This window comes from Barbatula barbatula (genome assembly GCF_947034865.1).
Source record: "Barbatula barbatula genome assembly, chromosome: 2".
In the NCBI taxonomy this organism is placed as follows: domain Eukaryota; kingdom Metazoa; phylum Chordata; class Actinopteri; order Cypriniformes; family Nemacheilidae; genus Barbatula; species Barbatula barbatula.
Genome location: NC_136767.1, coordinates 21,273,906 through 21,290,443, shown reverse-complemented (window position 1 = coordinate 21,290,443; position 16,538 = coordinate 21,273,906). Strand labels below are relative to the sequence as shown.

Sequence of the window (16,538 nt, the reverse complement as noted above, 5' to 3'; positions counted from 1 at the left end):
TTTTGTATAATTTCTAAAAGATTTTGAGGACAAGTTCATGTAAAATCGTGTCTGTTCTTTCTTCACTTTACTTGCACGAGCAACACTTAAATCTGGACAGATGCTCCATTTGTATCGAATCCGTTCGCTGCAGTTGTTTCTTTGACATAATCGATTGACCACGCCCATATGAAATACAATTGGTTTAGGTGTGTCCACGGAGCCAATCGGAAACCGACTTCAAAGAGTAAGCTGACGCGTGCCGACCACAAACCATCACGCTGAGTGGGATTTCAGCCAGCCCACAGTACCTACAGCTTAAAGTTCTCAGGCTTCTTTTTTTGCGCACGAGACAAACAAAACCCATTTTTTTCTGCTGCAGTTATCCAACGGGACAAAGATATACAATAATTAAAATGAGTGACTCTGTTAGAAATTAAAATGTCTAAGTGCCGTGCATGGGGTCAAGTAGCAACATCTACCCAGATGTACTTCTTACACGCTAAAAGTAGTATGATTTAGCCTGTCAACATACAGGCGTGAATGCCGAAGGCTTCAGAGAGGAGTTTTTACCTACGCAGTGGGAATGAAGTGACTACTGATGGCACTGTAAAGTAACTTCACAGACGGCTGCGCAAGTTGACAGAATGGCTTTTCACCACTTTTTACCGGCCAGTCCCTCCGATTTCACAACTGGCCCCGTGTTTGGACAGCAGTCTCGATTCGTTTCTTCTGGATACGGGAAACAGCCGTTTGCGAACGTGCTTCACAACTCCGTTCGTTTTGCATTTAAAGAAGCAGCCGCGTCTCCCGCTCACCTTCCTGTGGAGACGCGCGATACCGATGTGGCACCCGAGGATGACCCCGTGGTTCAGCTGGAAGGCAAGGATCTGTGGGGGCAGTTTCACAAAAGCGGCACAGAGATGGTCATAACAAAGTCGGGAAGGTAAGAAAGCTACAAACTGACACTCAAAGACGCGTCATAGCGCACCCATGAAAACGCGCTTTTACGCATTCAAATTAAATGTGCTTGGTATTTTTTTATTCCTTGAGCTGGCACTGTGTATTCTGTGGTTGACTTTGAACTTATCTTTTTTTCTTCGTTGAGGCGAATGTTTCCACCATTTAAAGTGCGCTGCAGCGGCTTTGACAGGAAGGCGAGGTACATCCTGCTCATGGATATAGTCACAGCTGACGACTACAGATACAAGTTTCATAACTCCCGATGGATGGTGGCTGGAAAAGCCGACCCAGAAATGCCAAAACGAATGTACATCCATCCAGACAGTCCTGCTACTGGGGAGCAATGGATGTCAAAATCTGTGACCTTTCATAAACTTAAACTGACAAACAATATATCTGACAAACATGGATTTGTAAGTAGTTTAACATTGTAGATTTTATTTTTGATTTATAGTCGACATGCCGTGCCTTAAATTTAAGCTTTTGTAATCGATAAATGTAGGATGGGCATAGGCCAGGCAACATTCAACAGGTAGCGTATTATTCCCTATTTCTTAAAATTTTTAGAGGTTAGCCTATGTAACGCATATTATAAGGAAAATGTTACTGTCAATATTTGTCATTTTAAAATAATTATTCTATTGGTTTTTAATTATGTATTTATTATTACTTTTCTGCAGACCATTTTGAACTCCATGCACAAATATCAGCCGAGGTTTCATGTAGTCCGAGCCAACGACATCCTCAAACTTCCTTACAGTACATTTAAAACTTACGTGTTTCCTGAGACAGAATTCATCGCTGTCACAGCATACCAAAACGAGAAGGTGAGCGAATGTATTTATTTACACAATTGACATGTTACATTGGCCACATCATAATGGAAAAAGTTGGGGAAATGACTGATAGAAAAAATAGGAACGTTTCTGATTTCTGAACTTCACGTTTAATCTTAGAATGTGCAAGTTTATAGCCTAAACCTAAACACTGTTTTCAAATTTTAATGAATGTGTGCGTGTAACATTGCGTTAATTAAAATACACAGATAACTCAGCTGAAAATCGATAATAATCCGTTTGCCAAAGGATTCCGGGATACTGGAAATGGAAGACGTGAAAAAAGGTCAGAAACTATTATTTTTGCCTCCCTCATATTTTTTTATATCAGGTCTGAATATAATAATTTTTTAAGAATTAACATTAGTATTTTCGATGCTTAGGAAACATCAAAGGTGTGAAGAAGGGGAAGCGAAAAAAGCCCATGTGTCCACAGACGTCCAAAGTTCATCAAATTATTTAATTCAAGAAGCAAATGTCGTCACATCAACTTCAACAGGTGTTTAGTGCGAATCCGTGTCTATTGGATGATAATACATGTTTGTGTAAAATACACATTTAACTATTTTAAGGTATTATTATTAATAGTATGTGTTTGCATCATCTGTTTTCTTCCTATTTTTAGTATTAAGCCCAGTGTTGCTTTTCTGTTGTTGCAGATATGAATGACAGTGACATTGATGGATATGTAGATGAGAAGGCTATCAATGGAGATGAGAAGCGATTTTCACAGGATTACCAAATCTCCAGAGAAATATCTTCCACCATGCAGAAGCCAAAGAATGAATCAAAGGAGGAGACACAAAAAACGAGAAACACAGAAGTCAACCGCAATGAAAAACATGGTGTGGAGGGCACTGAACCTTTCAATAAAAAAATAAACCAAGAACACAAGTTTGCGGTTGATGTGACTGATGTTTCACCGAAGGGTCTGAACGCTCGGCATTATTACAGGCCCTATGCACCTGGAATAACGAATTCTCTGCGTATGCCACCACATTTCTTGTCAAATTTGTCTCAGGTTAACTGTGTTGGAACCCTACCACTTTTGACAACGGAAGCAACTGGTTCTTGGTCGTTTAGAGGTTTAAATGACGAAGCTCAAGGTTACATATCTGCTGTTTCATCCTCAAAACAAGGATTTATTGGTATGCCAGATTCACCAGTTAGCTTTCAACACAGAACAACCCCTCAGGTAGGTCCCTTTCCAAAGGAATGCCTGCTACTTGGCATTATAATAGATTATCAAGACCCCAAACTTAATCTTAGAAATTACTTTTGTATGTGAACTTTGTGGCATCAGTGCAAAATAAAACGAGTTTTGATTAACGTGTTAATATTAAACATTCATATAAAAAAGTAATTGTGTCTGCTGTGTCTTTCACAGGGTGTACTTGTTTCTGCACATGGAAGAATTTTGTCCTATCCACAAAATTACATCACACCTACTGCCACCTCCTCTGTGGTGGCTTACCAAGTTCACCACCCTCATTTCCTCAATCTGAGCTGCCGACCCCAATTCAGACCTTCGCCTCTACCAGTGTGGGTGCATGGAAGAAAAATGTCACAAGCCTCAGTATTAATATCTAAATGTGAAACTAATACAAATGAGCATGTTGGTACTACAACTTATGGATCTGTGATTAGATCAAAACTTGATCATGATCATAACAAACTGTCTCAGGATGTTTAGACATGTCTCTATACAGCTATATTACCAAATTTAACATGTAAAAAATTAATTAAGCTGTCATGATACTTACTGTATTATAGGCTGAGTATTTGCTTTGTATAAGATGAAGATATGAATTAAAGTTAATATATCTTATTTATTTATATGTCTTAATCTGCTGTGTAAAGTTGTGAACAATGCATAAAATGGAGTGTTGCAGAGCAACTAACATTGTCTTTGTTTTCCATTTATTTCTAAATTTCAGGTTTTATATAAATTATAAAGTATGAATTCATATAAAAAGTAGAAGTAAATTTAGATTATTTAATTTTGATGTATATATATGACTATAAATATTAGTTTTAAAGATATTATAATAATATCATAATTAACTTACCACGAGAGATTTACCCTCATGTTGGGTTGACGACTCATGTGCGCCTGGACAGCAAATCCAGTTCGGTTTAACTACGCATAACTACCAATATATGGCTTTTATACATATTTTCTGATTACATTTATCATTGTATCCAACTAGATTGATTATGACAATGGTTATTATAGTTACAATACATGACATTGCATTGGCATTATTCCATAAGATGCACTGACAGAACACATGACATAATGTAAATAAAAGAGAAATTGTCGCAAATAATATATTAATACAATTGCCAGGCGGCACTAATAATAAGGTTCTACAATAAAGTTAAGTCGAATTTAAATCGTTTCTGCCACATGCGCCTAGATATAAATGGTATCTGCAAAGTACTTTTATCATTTTAATATATATATATATATTATTTCTCCATATAATCCGTGACGATACGTATTTTGCTGTTTCAGAAGTTTTTATCTGAAGTGATAGAAAACATGCAGTTAGCAGCGGTTATGTCTATACGTGACGCTTCGTCCAAGTGACTGTGATGTCATCATTAGGCGCCACTTCAACAGAATACTGAAAGCTCAACTTTAAGGCTGTGCGTGTCGTAAACAAAATAGTATGGCGACTAAAATGCGTCAAATAACTTACATTTTCATGTAAAAATCGCAAGTAATATGTCAACTATCATTTACCGATGTTGCTGGCGAAAGCAGCGCTAGGTAGCAGCCATCTCGTTCAATTGCTGGATCGTTAGCCGTTCAAGCTAACCGCTGTGGCGAAATCGCAAAACATTGCGATCATGCCACATATTTCAGTCAATTGCATTTTATTATGCGGACAATTCGTATTGCTTCTGACAGTGCTGCTTTTACAATGCTTGGATGGGATTCATTCTCAAAACTCAACCGAGCCACCCGTAAACACTGTAACGACCAGCAAACCTGTTGTTGTTTTCAGCGAACAACCCGAAGAAAACGTGACGGAGAGCGTTATACCTACCGATACATCAAATCATACGGAGCAGTATGAATACAACCCTCCATCACCAGTTGTCCTTTGTCGATATCTGTAAGTAAAACTCCCAATTTGCTCAAGTATGCATCTTAGTGTAAATCGACTTATTGGACTCTGATCGTGTGTGATGTTTTAAGCTAAATCGTGGTATTTTTATCATTTAGACCAGAGGAATTCATCATCTGTCAAGATCCAGTTGACCACGGCGGAAATTCCACAGCTTTTCAGGAACTGGGCTACGGATGTGTGAAGGCACGTAGAAAACAAAATATTATTGTCCCAGGATAATTGATTTAACCACAAAACAAAAACTTTATTTAAAATTATTTTGATGGAAGAATTAACGGAGAATTTACGGGCAATAAAAGCCCAGAATTGAGTTTGATAATCATCCCAGGGTGAGACCTCAAGATTTTGGTTTATAAAATGCAAAGAGAACATTTTGGAAATTTTACGCAAAGGGTGGACGACAATATTACAAATATTAATAATAGTTATTCAAATGAATGAATAATTTTAACAGTACAAATCTGCTTGTAGTTTGGAGGTCAGGCGTACAAAGACGTGAACCATACCCAGGTGTTATGCGCCGCATTGGATGGGATAGAGTGTGCTGGACCTAAAGAGTTTCTCCGAGGCAATGAACCTTGTATCAAGTAAGTAAATGTGATGACGGGCATTGTGACCTGTGATTTACAACGTAATGATTTGTATTAACATTTTGATCCACAAGAGGTCAGTCAAGTACTTGGAAGCCCAGTCAGTGGGCCAGCAGCATCCATCTCTATGTGCCTGATGTAGATGCTGTTAAATCTTAAAATGTAATGAACATAAGAATAGTCATATTAGTTTATAATCATCTGTACTCTGACCGAATACTTCCTTCTGTGTACTGAATACTAACTTGTGTATATTAGTTATAGTCCCTTTTCTTATGGAAAGCCTCATTTGTGTTAAAAACATCATTGTCTCTGATATTTAAGATACACAGGACACTACTTCATCACCACTCTACTGTACTCATTTTTCTTGGGATGTTTCGGGGTCGATCGATTCTGTCTCGGACACACTGGGACTGCAGTAGGAAAGCTGCTTACCCTGGGTGGACTTGGTATCTGGTGGTTTGTGGATCTCATTCTCCTGATAACAGGAGGATTGACTCCTAGTGACAGCAGCAACTGGTGCACCTTCTACTGACTGTGGTTAAAGTAGCTGCATCCGCCATATCTTGTGCTCACCTGAACTAATTGAAAACCAAAATGTTCAGTAGAATACACTGTCTGCATGTGGGTTTACATGGGCCTTATTTGCATCATTTGTTAAATACTGCTTTTTTTATTATTTGTAAAGTCTTCATGTGAAGAAGTGCTGTAAATAAATGTCAAAATTCTCAATAAATGAATATTAAAGTAATTAAGGATAAATAATGTAATCTTTTCAAAATGCACTATAAGACACTTTTCTTTATTGTTGTGCGGTGTTGTTTCGAAGTGCATCCTGTCACTATATGATGCTCTAAATTACCAAGTGTCAGGGATGTATTGCATACTGTGCAAAAGCAGATGAAGCTATGTTGTTTAAGATGAAAACCTACAAAGGGTTGTCAAGGGACAGATGTTGTGAAGCAGCTTGCACAGAATATGTTGATAGTTAAAAGATTGTCTTAAACATGCATTCCTACCCTCAGCAGCATTCCCGTGGCTTTTATCACAAAAGCAGTATACCCCACAAATAGGTAAAACCCTGTGTTGAAAGTTCATTTTTATAAAATGTTCTTTGCATTGTGTGTGTCTCTTGTTCCGATTATTTGTTGGAGAACATAGGGTCTACTGAAAGAAAGGGGCACTCTGGGGTGTTGCAAAACATTCAAGTTCATTGCTTTATAATAAAGTCATAGTTCAATAAGACATTTTTGCGTTGATGCAGGCACACAAAGGACTTGGTGCTTCTAAAAAAATGTGGCTTGCATGTTGAACATGCAACTGATGATCAACTTGAATTTGAATTCTAAATTATATTGTGTACTTCAAGCCTCCTATTCAAAAAAGCTTTTTTTAGAAGTTATTATATATGAATATTATGAACATTTACAAATCAATGCTTTATTTAATCATAAGTTTTACGGAATGCAACTGCAAACATAAAACATGACCTGCTTATCTTGCAGATAAAATGGAAAGATTTTTGTAGCTTATATGATGCAGTTCTATCAAATCAAGTTAACATGGCGCTCAACAACAGTATAAGAATATTTGATACAGTAATATACTTTTCAATAAATGTATGCTAATGGCTGATCAGAGCAAATCTGCCGGCTTCTCAGTCCACTTCACCGGGAACCACTGTTAGTGTGATTTCTTCGTGGGCGCGCCGCACCACTAGCGACAGACTTTCACCTGACTGTACAGCCTGACTCACATCTTCTGTAGAATGAATCGCTTGTCCATTAATGCTGATTATCACGTCATGGCTTAGCAGACCAGCACTACAAAACAAAGTTAAACATTGTTGCTCTTTGTTATTATTCCATGCTGTACAATTCATGGAGTTGGGTTCATAGTCTATAACATGCATTGGCTAATCAGACTTTAATGTTAAATTTAAGTTCAGGCAATCTGCCGTTTTGAGAAGTGTATCTTCTTTTGTGATCTTAAGAAGCAAAGAGGGTTGGTGGAGGCATTTGGTAAACGCTAAATAATGAGTAATACTGTTTTTGTTAACAGTAACTTTGTTAACATTAGTTAATGCCAATACAATTGTTCATGTTAGTTAACTGTACATTTACAAATGTGTAAATGCTGAAATTAACATAAAAAGTCCAATAAATGCGATACAAGTATTGATCATTGTTAGTTCATCTTCAATAACGCATGAACCAATGTTAACAAATACAACCATACTGTAAAGTGTTACCTATCCAACACAATACCACAGGGGGTATGTCATGTTTTATAGGATAGTTGTTACTGGAAAAGTGTAGCGTATTCATTGGGCAAAAATGCAAAAACCCCTGTGGTATAGCAGTAGGGGACATAAATCCTGATTTGATTGAAGGTCATGATGGTATGAGAGTGGCCTCTGGGCCCAGATAAGTGAAGAGAGAGAGAGGTCCCGCCGTGGCTAAGCAGAAGGTGCAGGCATATTCCATTACCTATATGCAGCTGTCCCCGGAATAACCTCATACACGTAGACCCCTGAGCTCACATCTGGGAAGCTGCTCTCCCTCTCTCTGAGATCCCTAATCAAACTGATGAAAAAAATGAATACTTAAATGTCTTTAACATATGAACACATGATGGCAATATCACAAATGAAAGTCGTTTTTTATTTCAAATCACAGAAGTCCTGTTGCATGAATACTTATAAAAGCAGATACCAGAAACACAACTTCAAAAAGCACCCAAAAGATAACTTGACATCTTCATCAAAGATAAAAAGAAACTTACCCAGCTGAAAGTTGAAGCATTCGCACTCCCATATATCTCTTTTTACTCAGCGTTCTCCCTAAAATCAAAGTGTAAGAAAACCACTACTTCAACCAAGATAAAACAAGTACCTTCAACTCTTATGAAAAAGTTGGCAAACCTTTCATTTGTCTGTCGTAGGAGTCTGCGAAGAACTGGCGAATGCGGTCTGAGGGGATGGCAAATGATATGCCTGGCGTAACCTTCAATGTATTTATGCCGATGACATCTCCGTCCTTCAAACCGCAAAGAGGGAGCACAACATTGAAATGCACTGTAATGAACGAACAGCTACCTTGAGACACACAGGGGACAGTGGTCATCGGGTTTACAGAATTAATTGTTCATTAATGGAGAATATTGCATATAGTGTGAGGTCATTATTTAAACAAGAGGAAAAATCTTGAATTAGGAAAACAAAAGGATACTGCGTTTAAGTAATTGCGAATAAGTAAAGCTAGATTTAAACTAAGAAAAGACTGTTTGGTTTGCTTTAGTGCTTTGGCTTACATCATGCCACTCATCCATTGTTCCATTCGAAATATTTTATAGTGTGCGATACATAAAAAAATTCACAAGTTCCCATTGTGCAATATAAATGGAAATATTTTTATTGCAAAGCCACATGCACAGTCGAGCCTGAAGCGTTTCAAGGGCACGTGTTGTGATTTCTGTTATGAAGATCAATATAATATTATAAACCACTGCATGTTATTTGTCGGGCTATACTACATATCCAGATCGAAGTAGACGTTAAAACAGCAAAGGCTGCACAATGAGAATCCATGAAAACCAACATTGAATGTAAAACCAATAAAAACAAGTTATAACCTTGAGAGCTATTTTTGTTTTGCTTAAATAGAAATACACAAGATGTCTTCAACCAAATAAAAGAGAATAGTTCTTACCAAGTTAACAAGGGGTCCTCCTGAGTTTCCGTACTGTAAGCAAAACATTTTCTTATTATGGGATATTTCTATCCCAAAATACAATTTCCGTCATTAATAACCCACCCTCATGTCATTTAAACCTGTATGACTTACTTTCTTCTGCAGAACACAAAAGAAGATATTTTGAAGAATGTTGCTAACCGAAATAAAGCTGTACCCATTGACTTACAGTACATTGGGCTTGTGTCTGTAGTTTTTATTTTATTTTATTCTTTTATTTGTGTATAAAAGAAGTGAATGGGTAGTTGGGTATTGCCATTGTTCGGCTACCAACATTCTTCAAAATATCATCATTTGTGTTCTGCAAAAGAAAGTAAGTCATACAGGTTTAAACTGAGGTATGTAAATGATCACAGACTTTTCATTTTTAAGTGAACTTTCCCTTTAATTTACTTATTTAAGCAGCACTCAATTGCATAGGTTGTATAGAAAATAGTGTGTTTACATTGATAATGGCATCTGTCTGGATATAGTCCATATCTGAGTTCTGCAGGCCGAGTTCATGGCCTCCTCTGTGGGTCGTGCTGATGATACCCGTTGTAACTGTGTTTTGAAGGGAAAATGGGCTTCCCACAGCCACCACAAACTCCCCTGGCCTCAGGTCTGATGAACGGCCGAGTAAAAGCACAGGTAGGGGAGTCTGTAAAAATATTGAAAGAAAAAATATGATACTTAATTTCTTATATACGTATGTATTAGCCAGCTTGATAATTATAATAATAAAAAAATGTCTGTGTCTTATCCTCTGTGGAGGATATATGACCGTCTCTGGACAGGAAAACAACTTAGTATCTTCAGTAACTGTGCTCTGTTGCCCCCTCAAAAGAGCGTAAAAAGTTTGAAGCCAGCAGCCAGTCTGAGCCCGAGCCTGCCCCAGCCTGTCTGTGCTCAGTAGGGTGCTTTTTTATGGCTTCAGGCTAATGGACCAGGCTTGATTACCAGTGTTCCTAGAGCAAGACGCCTTTCTCTGTCCCAACCTTGACTCTGCAGGCTACTGCTGGGGGCCTGAGCACTGCAGAATAACAGATCTGCCATCTGCCATCTGCCAGCACTTTGCCCCCATCTTTCCTCTTCTTTCCTTCCCATACACAGTGTGGTATTGAATTAAAGTGATTACCAATCATTGGGCTACATGCTGTTGCTATCGTCTGGGTTATGGCGAGCTGTTATTGGAGTTGGCAGTGGATGTATACACTCCTGATCAAAGGCTGTTGGTACAGGCAGTCTTAGGAGTCGGGTGGTTCTAAATCAGTGTGTAAGGGCAATTTTTACCGGTTGAGCTGTTTTGTGTTTATATCTGCATTTCAGGGCTATGTGCAGGCTTTGTTTACAATAGCAGGCAGTCATTTCCAAATTGACCTGTTATCCGGGATGTGGTCACGCTTGAATATATAGCAGAAAATAGCAGAAACCAGGAATATGTATGAATAGGACCAATTTTCTGCAGAGCAAAAATTAACCATGTCAAGAACAGAACCTAATCTAGTTGGTTATGATGTCCACATGGATCTGAGTCAAAAACTAGAAAAGAGTTCTTTAAAGTCAAAGGTTCTTTAAAGGGGTCATATGGCGCGAATACATATTTTATCTGTGTCTTTGGTGTGTTATAAGTTGCCCATGCATGTTTTAGACACATAAAATTGCAAAAATTAAAGTGTCGGAACAAAAGATAAGGTGGGCGTACCTGTCAGTACAATTGCTTTGCAGCCTGATGTTCCAAATAGGGTAAGAGGCGTTACATTTTCGTCACACGTTTGCAGTATTCTAACGCAATTCATCACTATGCAAGGCCAATCATAGCACACCTTGCTTTTCAGAGCAATGAGCTTTGTAAAAAATCTGCGCATTTCCGAGAGGCGGGGCAAAGAGGAGATACAAACATGCACGGTATATGGAAAATACAGGGTTTTTTAACATAAAAGATGTTAGATGTTTGAACTCTATACTGCAACTATGTTTTGGATTATCTTGGTTTACTCACATCTGAGTCAATCTTAATGAGAGCGATGTCTGATTTTTTATCCACATCTTTGATAGTGGCATCACAGAGCATCCCACTGTTCAGCTCCACTTTGATAAGTTGCTTGTTGGAGAGTACATGTGCATTGGTGATGATCCAGCCATCCTCTGACACTATGAACCCTGAACCACTAGACACAGCAACCTCTTGGTCGGAATATGGGAGTCTGGAAGGAACAACAACAAAAAAAGTGTTGCAGTTTATATGCACCGATACAAAATGTCTCCACCGATACACTTGTCGATTATCAGAGTGATATCTGCGAATACAATTCTGAAGATTACATGAAGGAGTAGTTCACCCTCAAAGATTCTGTTATCATTTACACGCCCTCTTGTCGTTTCAAACCTGTATGACTTTCTTCTGCAGAACACAAAAGAAGATATTTGGACAAATGTTGGTAACGGAACAGCACAGCCCACCATTTACTTCTATTGTAACCAATGCAAGTGAATGGGGGGCAGTAAACACATTGACATTTAGTCATGTCAAAACGATGCTTTTATCTAAAGCGACTTACAAATGAGGTAAACAATGGAAGCACTTGGACAACATAAGGACAACAAAAAGCATAAGTGCAAGAAGGACTTCTCCTTTAACTTTTGGAACGTTATGAATCCATATATTGACTATTAATATTGAACATCAAACTAGTGATGTTTCTCAACAATTTTTATATACGGAGCACAAATTTACTGCATTTCCTGCCCTTTTTTAATTGAATATTGGCTGATATATTAACATTAACATATATTGTTTATGAAACATGTACTCGTCTATATCTGTTATAGACATACAGTATAAATAGGCATATGTAGATGTTCATTTAGGCAACAGTCTATAGCAGTTGTGTATGTTTAATGTATGTATGTAAAGAGGTAAAAAGTTGTTTGTTCAGCTGAGCAATAAAAATTTGGTTGTCAGAATTCTATTCTATTCTATTCTATTCTATTCTATTCTATTCTATTCTATTCTATTCTATTCTATTCTATTCTATTCTATTCTATTCTATTCTATTCTTACTAAAGCAACATGCACTGGATGGCGGGACTGCAGCACTTTGTTTTAGTAATATTTATATAGTTTGTTGCATGCATAATTTAAACATTTTATGTAATTAAATAGACATTATTATTTAATAGATAACTATAAATAGTATACATTATTTTGTTTCATTGTCAGCTGGTCATTTTTGGAGGGGCTCAAGGAAAATCTTGCCCTCTAACCCTCCCAGACCCTGCTCTGCACACCAACAGTTGCCATGTCATTCAAAGCTGAGCCAGACATTTGACACACAGCAATTTTTACACTTATTTTGGGACCTCTGCCTTTGTACAATTTAATCCCTTCTGAAGCATTCATTCTGAGCTAAGAATACCCAGCAATTAACCAGTCAGTCTCAGCATCTACTAAACAGTCACCACCATCTGTCCTAACCTTCGGAATAGTTCTAGATGAACCACAGCAGGGGCAATCTTATCCACCACATCTGCGATGAAGTTAAATTTGTACCGCATGCTGTTCGGATTCCGAGAACCTATTGGAGCAAACAGAACATATGGAAATGGCACAACTGTAAGGTACATTAGCTGACAATTTGTATTACAAACATGCATAGATACATCAGATCAGCTGTAACATCAACTTTAGAACTTTCCATTTTTAGTTCACAAAAAACCCTGCAAAATTTTTTAAGTAAATCAATAGATTAATTTTGTTAAAAAGAATACTCATGCTGAAAACATACGTAAACTCAGATTCATGTACATCGAAGTTTAGCCTTGCAATGCATAGCTATAATGTCATAAGATAGCTCTTGTTCAGTTGTACATCAAACACTGTGAAACTGTGGAGCTCCTCGCTTCACCCTGCTATCTGAATGCACAGGGGGAAAACCTGTCAGTCACACATAGTGTCTGCATATAAATTGAGTTTAGACGCTTATCTTTAGGTCTGTGGCAGCTGTCAGCAGATGTGCTCCTCTGAGAGAAAGACATGTACAAGCTTGTCTGGGCTAAACACAACAGGTAAACAAATAAAACCTGTGGTTATGATAAATTATTGGACTCATTAATCCATCCTCTTTCTAATTTTTCTAAGTAGTCTTTTAAATATGAATGATACGTAATTCAGTATTATTCAACTACTAGCTCAAAATCACTTTCAGAACTGAATGTGACATAATGTTTTCCATTCATTTGAGGATCCTTGAATTTGGCACGGCACATACTGTAGTTCACAAAACATGGCACATGATTTTCATATACAATATCATATATCCCAGGGCATATCGGTCAAAACTAAATCTTTTAGATTCTCTGGGTGAGATGCCAGAGAACATATGTGTATAAAAGCAGTGTTATTGTACATCACAGAAACAAAGCATCTTTTTTATAGTTTATAAAAGTTTAATCAACAATTACTTCAGATATGTACTGGAGCGCACCTTCCAATTTCTATGATTTATTATCATGGAACATTTATTAGCTTTTTTTTATACTTCAAACAACATCCCCGAAATACCTTTAAATCTTGAAATATTTTTTTATTTAATTGTTCTGGAGAATCTGATTCAACACTCACAGTGTAGTCATGTAGTCATTTTATCTCACTGTTCTCATATCAACTGGAATGATTGTGGTGTTGATATGATTGTGCGGTTGTGCAGAAATCACACATTTATATTGATCAACGCTCAGCTAACACCACCAGCAATTATAGAAAACAATACAAATAGTCAAGCTGAGCAGGGCCATTTGTTCAAGCGCTATGGAGACCATTTGACAGACTGAAGAATGAGAATGCTTATCTGATACCCAATTGACTTGAGCGATGACGAAAATTGTGCCAGAGATATCAACAGACTACGATACAGATCTATTATACAGAATGCAACAGTTTATTGTTGGCAGGTGTGCATCTTTACTTATTGAGGCAATACTATTCCATAATAACACCCATACATTTGCTCCATGACTTGGCTTGTTACAACAAGTATTTGAGCCAAACTCTGCTCCTGCAACATGTAATTATGATCTATTGAAATGTATGCAAAGTTCTCTTGACGTTGAAAACATTTGAAATGCTGCGCAACTCTTACTGCAAAGGTTTGCAGCTGGTGCCATAAATCCATTATCACATAAATGCCTCTTTTTACTTTTTTATGAGGGGCTTTGCTTGAAATTTGCACGAAGCTCCAGACTCGAGTTGTACTTAGTCTTTTGCATCATGCCCATTGACAGACTTTTAAACGTTTAACCATTTCATTATTGATCAAAACTATCGTGTGATTTATAGGGATATTTATCCTATCATAGAAGGCTACGTATATAAATGTGTCATGCAGAATGCGGTTTGGTAATGCTAGTTGTATGAAGTAGTTCAATATTCTAGTTCATATTAATATTAGATGTACATATTTCGTATTTAACGCCAATTTTGTTAAGAATATAATAACACGGCAAATTGCGTCACGCACACATCCTCGCAAACTGCTTAATTTATTTGATATTAAGCCTTTATTAATTTTTTTATGAAAGTTGTATCATTGCTAAAATTCTTCAGCAATTAAAACTCTTGGGGACATTGGATAATAATAATAATAATAATACAAAAAAGTACACTTGTGATTAACTTCTGTCAGGTTGGCCGTGTAGGTACCCAAGCCCCCTTAGCGATTATTTTCTCACCAGTCTCGCAGGGCCCTCTTTGGATTAAGATGACAGCGGGTGTGCCGCTCAGTTTAGCGCGTTTGTTCTCCGCTTTCAGTCGACAGATACTGGGATAAGTTCTGCCGTCGCTGCCGCACACCGGCTCGTGCGAGTCGCAAACGCAGGTTCCGCGCTCTGCGGCGCGCCTTCCCAGTGGATGTTCACAGGTCATCCCGTGACCGCAAACTCCGTGTTCACGCTTCCCGCAAGTATCTCCCTCTCCCGCTGCGCAAACCGTGCAGCAGCCGCAGCCTTCCTTCACCTCGCCGAAATAACAAGACTCCAGAGCCGACGGGCAGCGCGATAGATCGCACACATCTGGGCATATTGCCTGTCTCTTCAACAGATTACGCGCTTGCACTGCAAAGGCCATAAATAGATAGGCCAACAATTTCCACATGGTGAAAAATTATCTTGTAGAAGTTCAAAAAAGTGCAAATGTCTTTTGAGTAAACATTAGATGCACTTAGTCAAATGTTAAGCTTTGAGAAGTTCACATGTCCTCTTTGGCATCTCCCAATGGGTTTTAAATTGTCCAATTTAATCCCACAAATATTTGCATATTGCTAAAATGTCAAATTTAATACCGGGTAGGTAGGTAATCCTCTGCATGTTTAAGGGACAGCAGAATCTGTTGGAATGCAGATGGTATAGGAATAGTTTGGGGTTCTCAGGAGAATAATGTAGGGAGGAGTTTAACACTCACCTCTCTGTGAGCTTCAGAATGAACTGAAAACATGAAAGTTCATCATATAAATAATATCCTGTCTTTGACACTTTTATAAATGCTTTCCTTTTGCAGATTGATTGTTTATAATCTGCATTTGACAGTAATGATTGTAAAGTAGTGATGGCTGCTGGTGTTTCAAAGAGGGGAAGGTCATTTTCGACCTTTGAATGAATGAACAAACGCAAATCAAAAAATGGATATTATGGTGGTAATCGAGCTACCTGTGCAGTCTTAAAGAAATCCCCACTGTTGTACATATATACATACAGAATTCCAATGAACATCTGTTCTTATTTAAGAATTTAATCAGTCTGAAAAGGGTATTTTCTTTATGAAAAATCGCTTTCAGCATTCTTTAAGTTTGCTGTGCTCACATAGCGTAGCTGCTGTTGACATCTAAACAACTGCTCTGTAAATTATAGGAGGTTGTTGTAGCTTAGAGCAGCAACATCATGTTGCTTCTGATCTTGCCTGCACGGCAGCATTTTTCTTGCCTCGCTCTTGCTCCACCAAGTGAGGTTGCGTGAATTTTGCTGACTTGAAGTGAATGTCAAAATGTGATGTGGAAAGAGTTTTATACTTCAAAAGAATTATGAACATGAACACTGACAGTTACAAGGAAAAACATCTCCATCAAAGAGACAGGGACTATCCTGCTGAACATGAATCATACATAATCATACACTAAACAATGCTAAGATTTTATTAAAAAAATCCTTTTACATGTTAGTGTTACAGTTCTGATAGTTGCATGAAAAATATGACAAAATCCAGAGCAAGAACTATATGCTATAAATGAAACAAGCACAAGGGTT

General features: G+C 37.7%; 3 protein-coding genes across 4 annotated transcripts; 2 read left to right on the top strand and 1 right to left on the bottom strand.

Moving 5' to 3' along the window:
* Positions 1-626: 626 nt before the first annotated feature.
* Positions 627-3,474, top strand: tbx3b (T-box transcription factor 3b; the record flags this gene model as incomplete). 2 transcript variants are annotated; one of them, XM_079487992.1, is made up of 8 exons in its annotated part: positions 861-925; positions 1,088-1,355; positions 1,445-1,474; positions 1,623-1,769; positions 1,988-2,064; positions 2,162-2,277; positions 2,438-2,973; positions 3,166-3,474. In XM_079487992.1, 8 exons carry the CDS (start codon positions 903-905, stop codon positions 3,469-3,471), a joined length of 1,503 nt encoding a protein of 500 aa, XP_079344118.1. In that variant the 3' UTR covers positions 3,472-3,474. The 2 variants fall into 2 exon arrangements, with proteins under 2 accessions (XP_079344117.1, XP_079344118.1); XM_079487991.1 differs by lacking the exon at positions 1,445-1,474 and having other exon boundaries at positions 627-925.
* An 875-nt stretch (positions 3,475-4,349) lies between these two features.
* Positions 4,350-6,749, top strand: tm2d2 (TM2 domain containing 2). The gene is made up of 4 exons (XM_079484251.1): positions 4,350-4,903; positions 5,014-5,101; positions 5,390-5,505; positions 5,833-6,749. The coding sequence occupies exons 1-4, from the start codon at positions 4,635-4,637 to the stop codon at positions 6,044-6,046; spliced, it is 687 nt and encodes a 228-aa protein (XP_079340377.1). The 5' UTR covers positions 4,350-4,634; the 3' UTR covers positions 6,047-6,749.
* Positions 6,750-7,168: 419 nt separating this feature from the next.
* htra4 (HtrA serine peptidase 4) lies at positions 7,169-15,393 on the bottom strand (the record flags this gene model as incomplete). Its single annotated transcript, XM_079472966.1, has 9 exons — positions 7,169-7,334; positions 8,001-8,096; positions 8,296-8,353; positions 8,435-8,549; positions 9,222-9,254; positions 9,709-9,903; positions 11,245-11,449; positions 12,721-12,820; positions 14,973-15,393. 9 exons carry the CDS (start codon positions 15,391-15,393, stop codon positions 7,169-7,171), a joined length of 1,389 nt encoding a protein of 462 aa, XP_079329092.1.
* Positions 15,394-16,538: the final 1,145 nt, after the last annotated feature.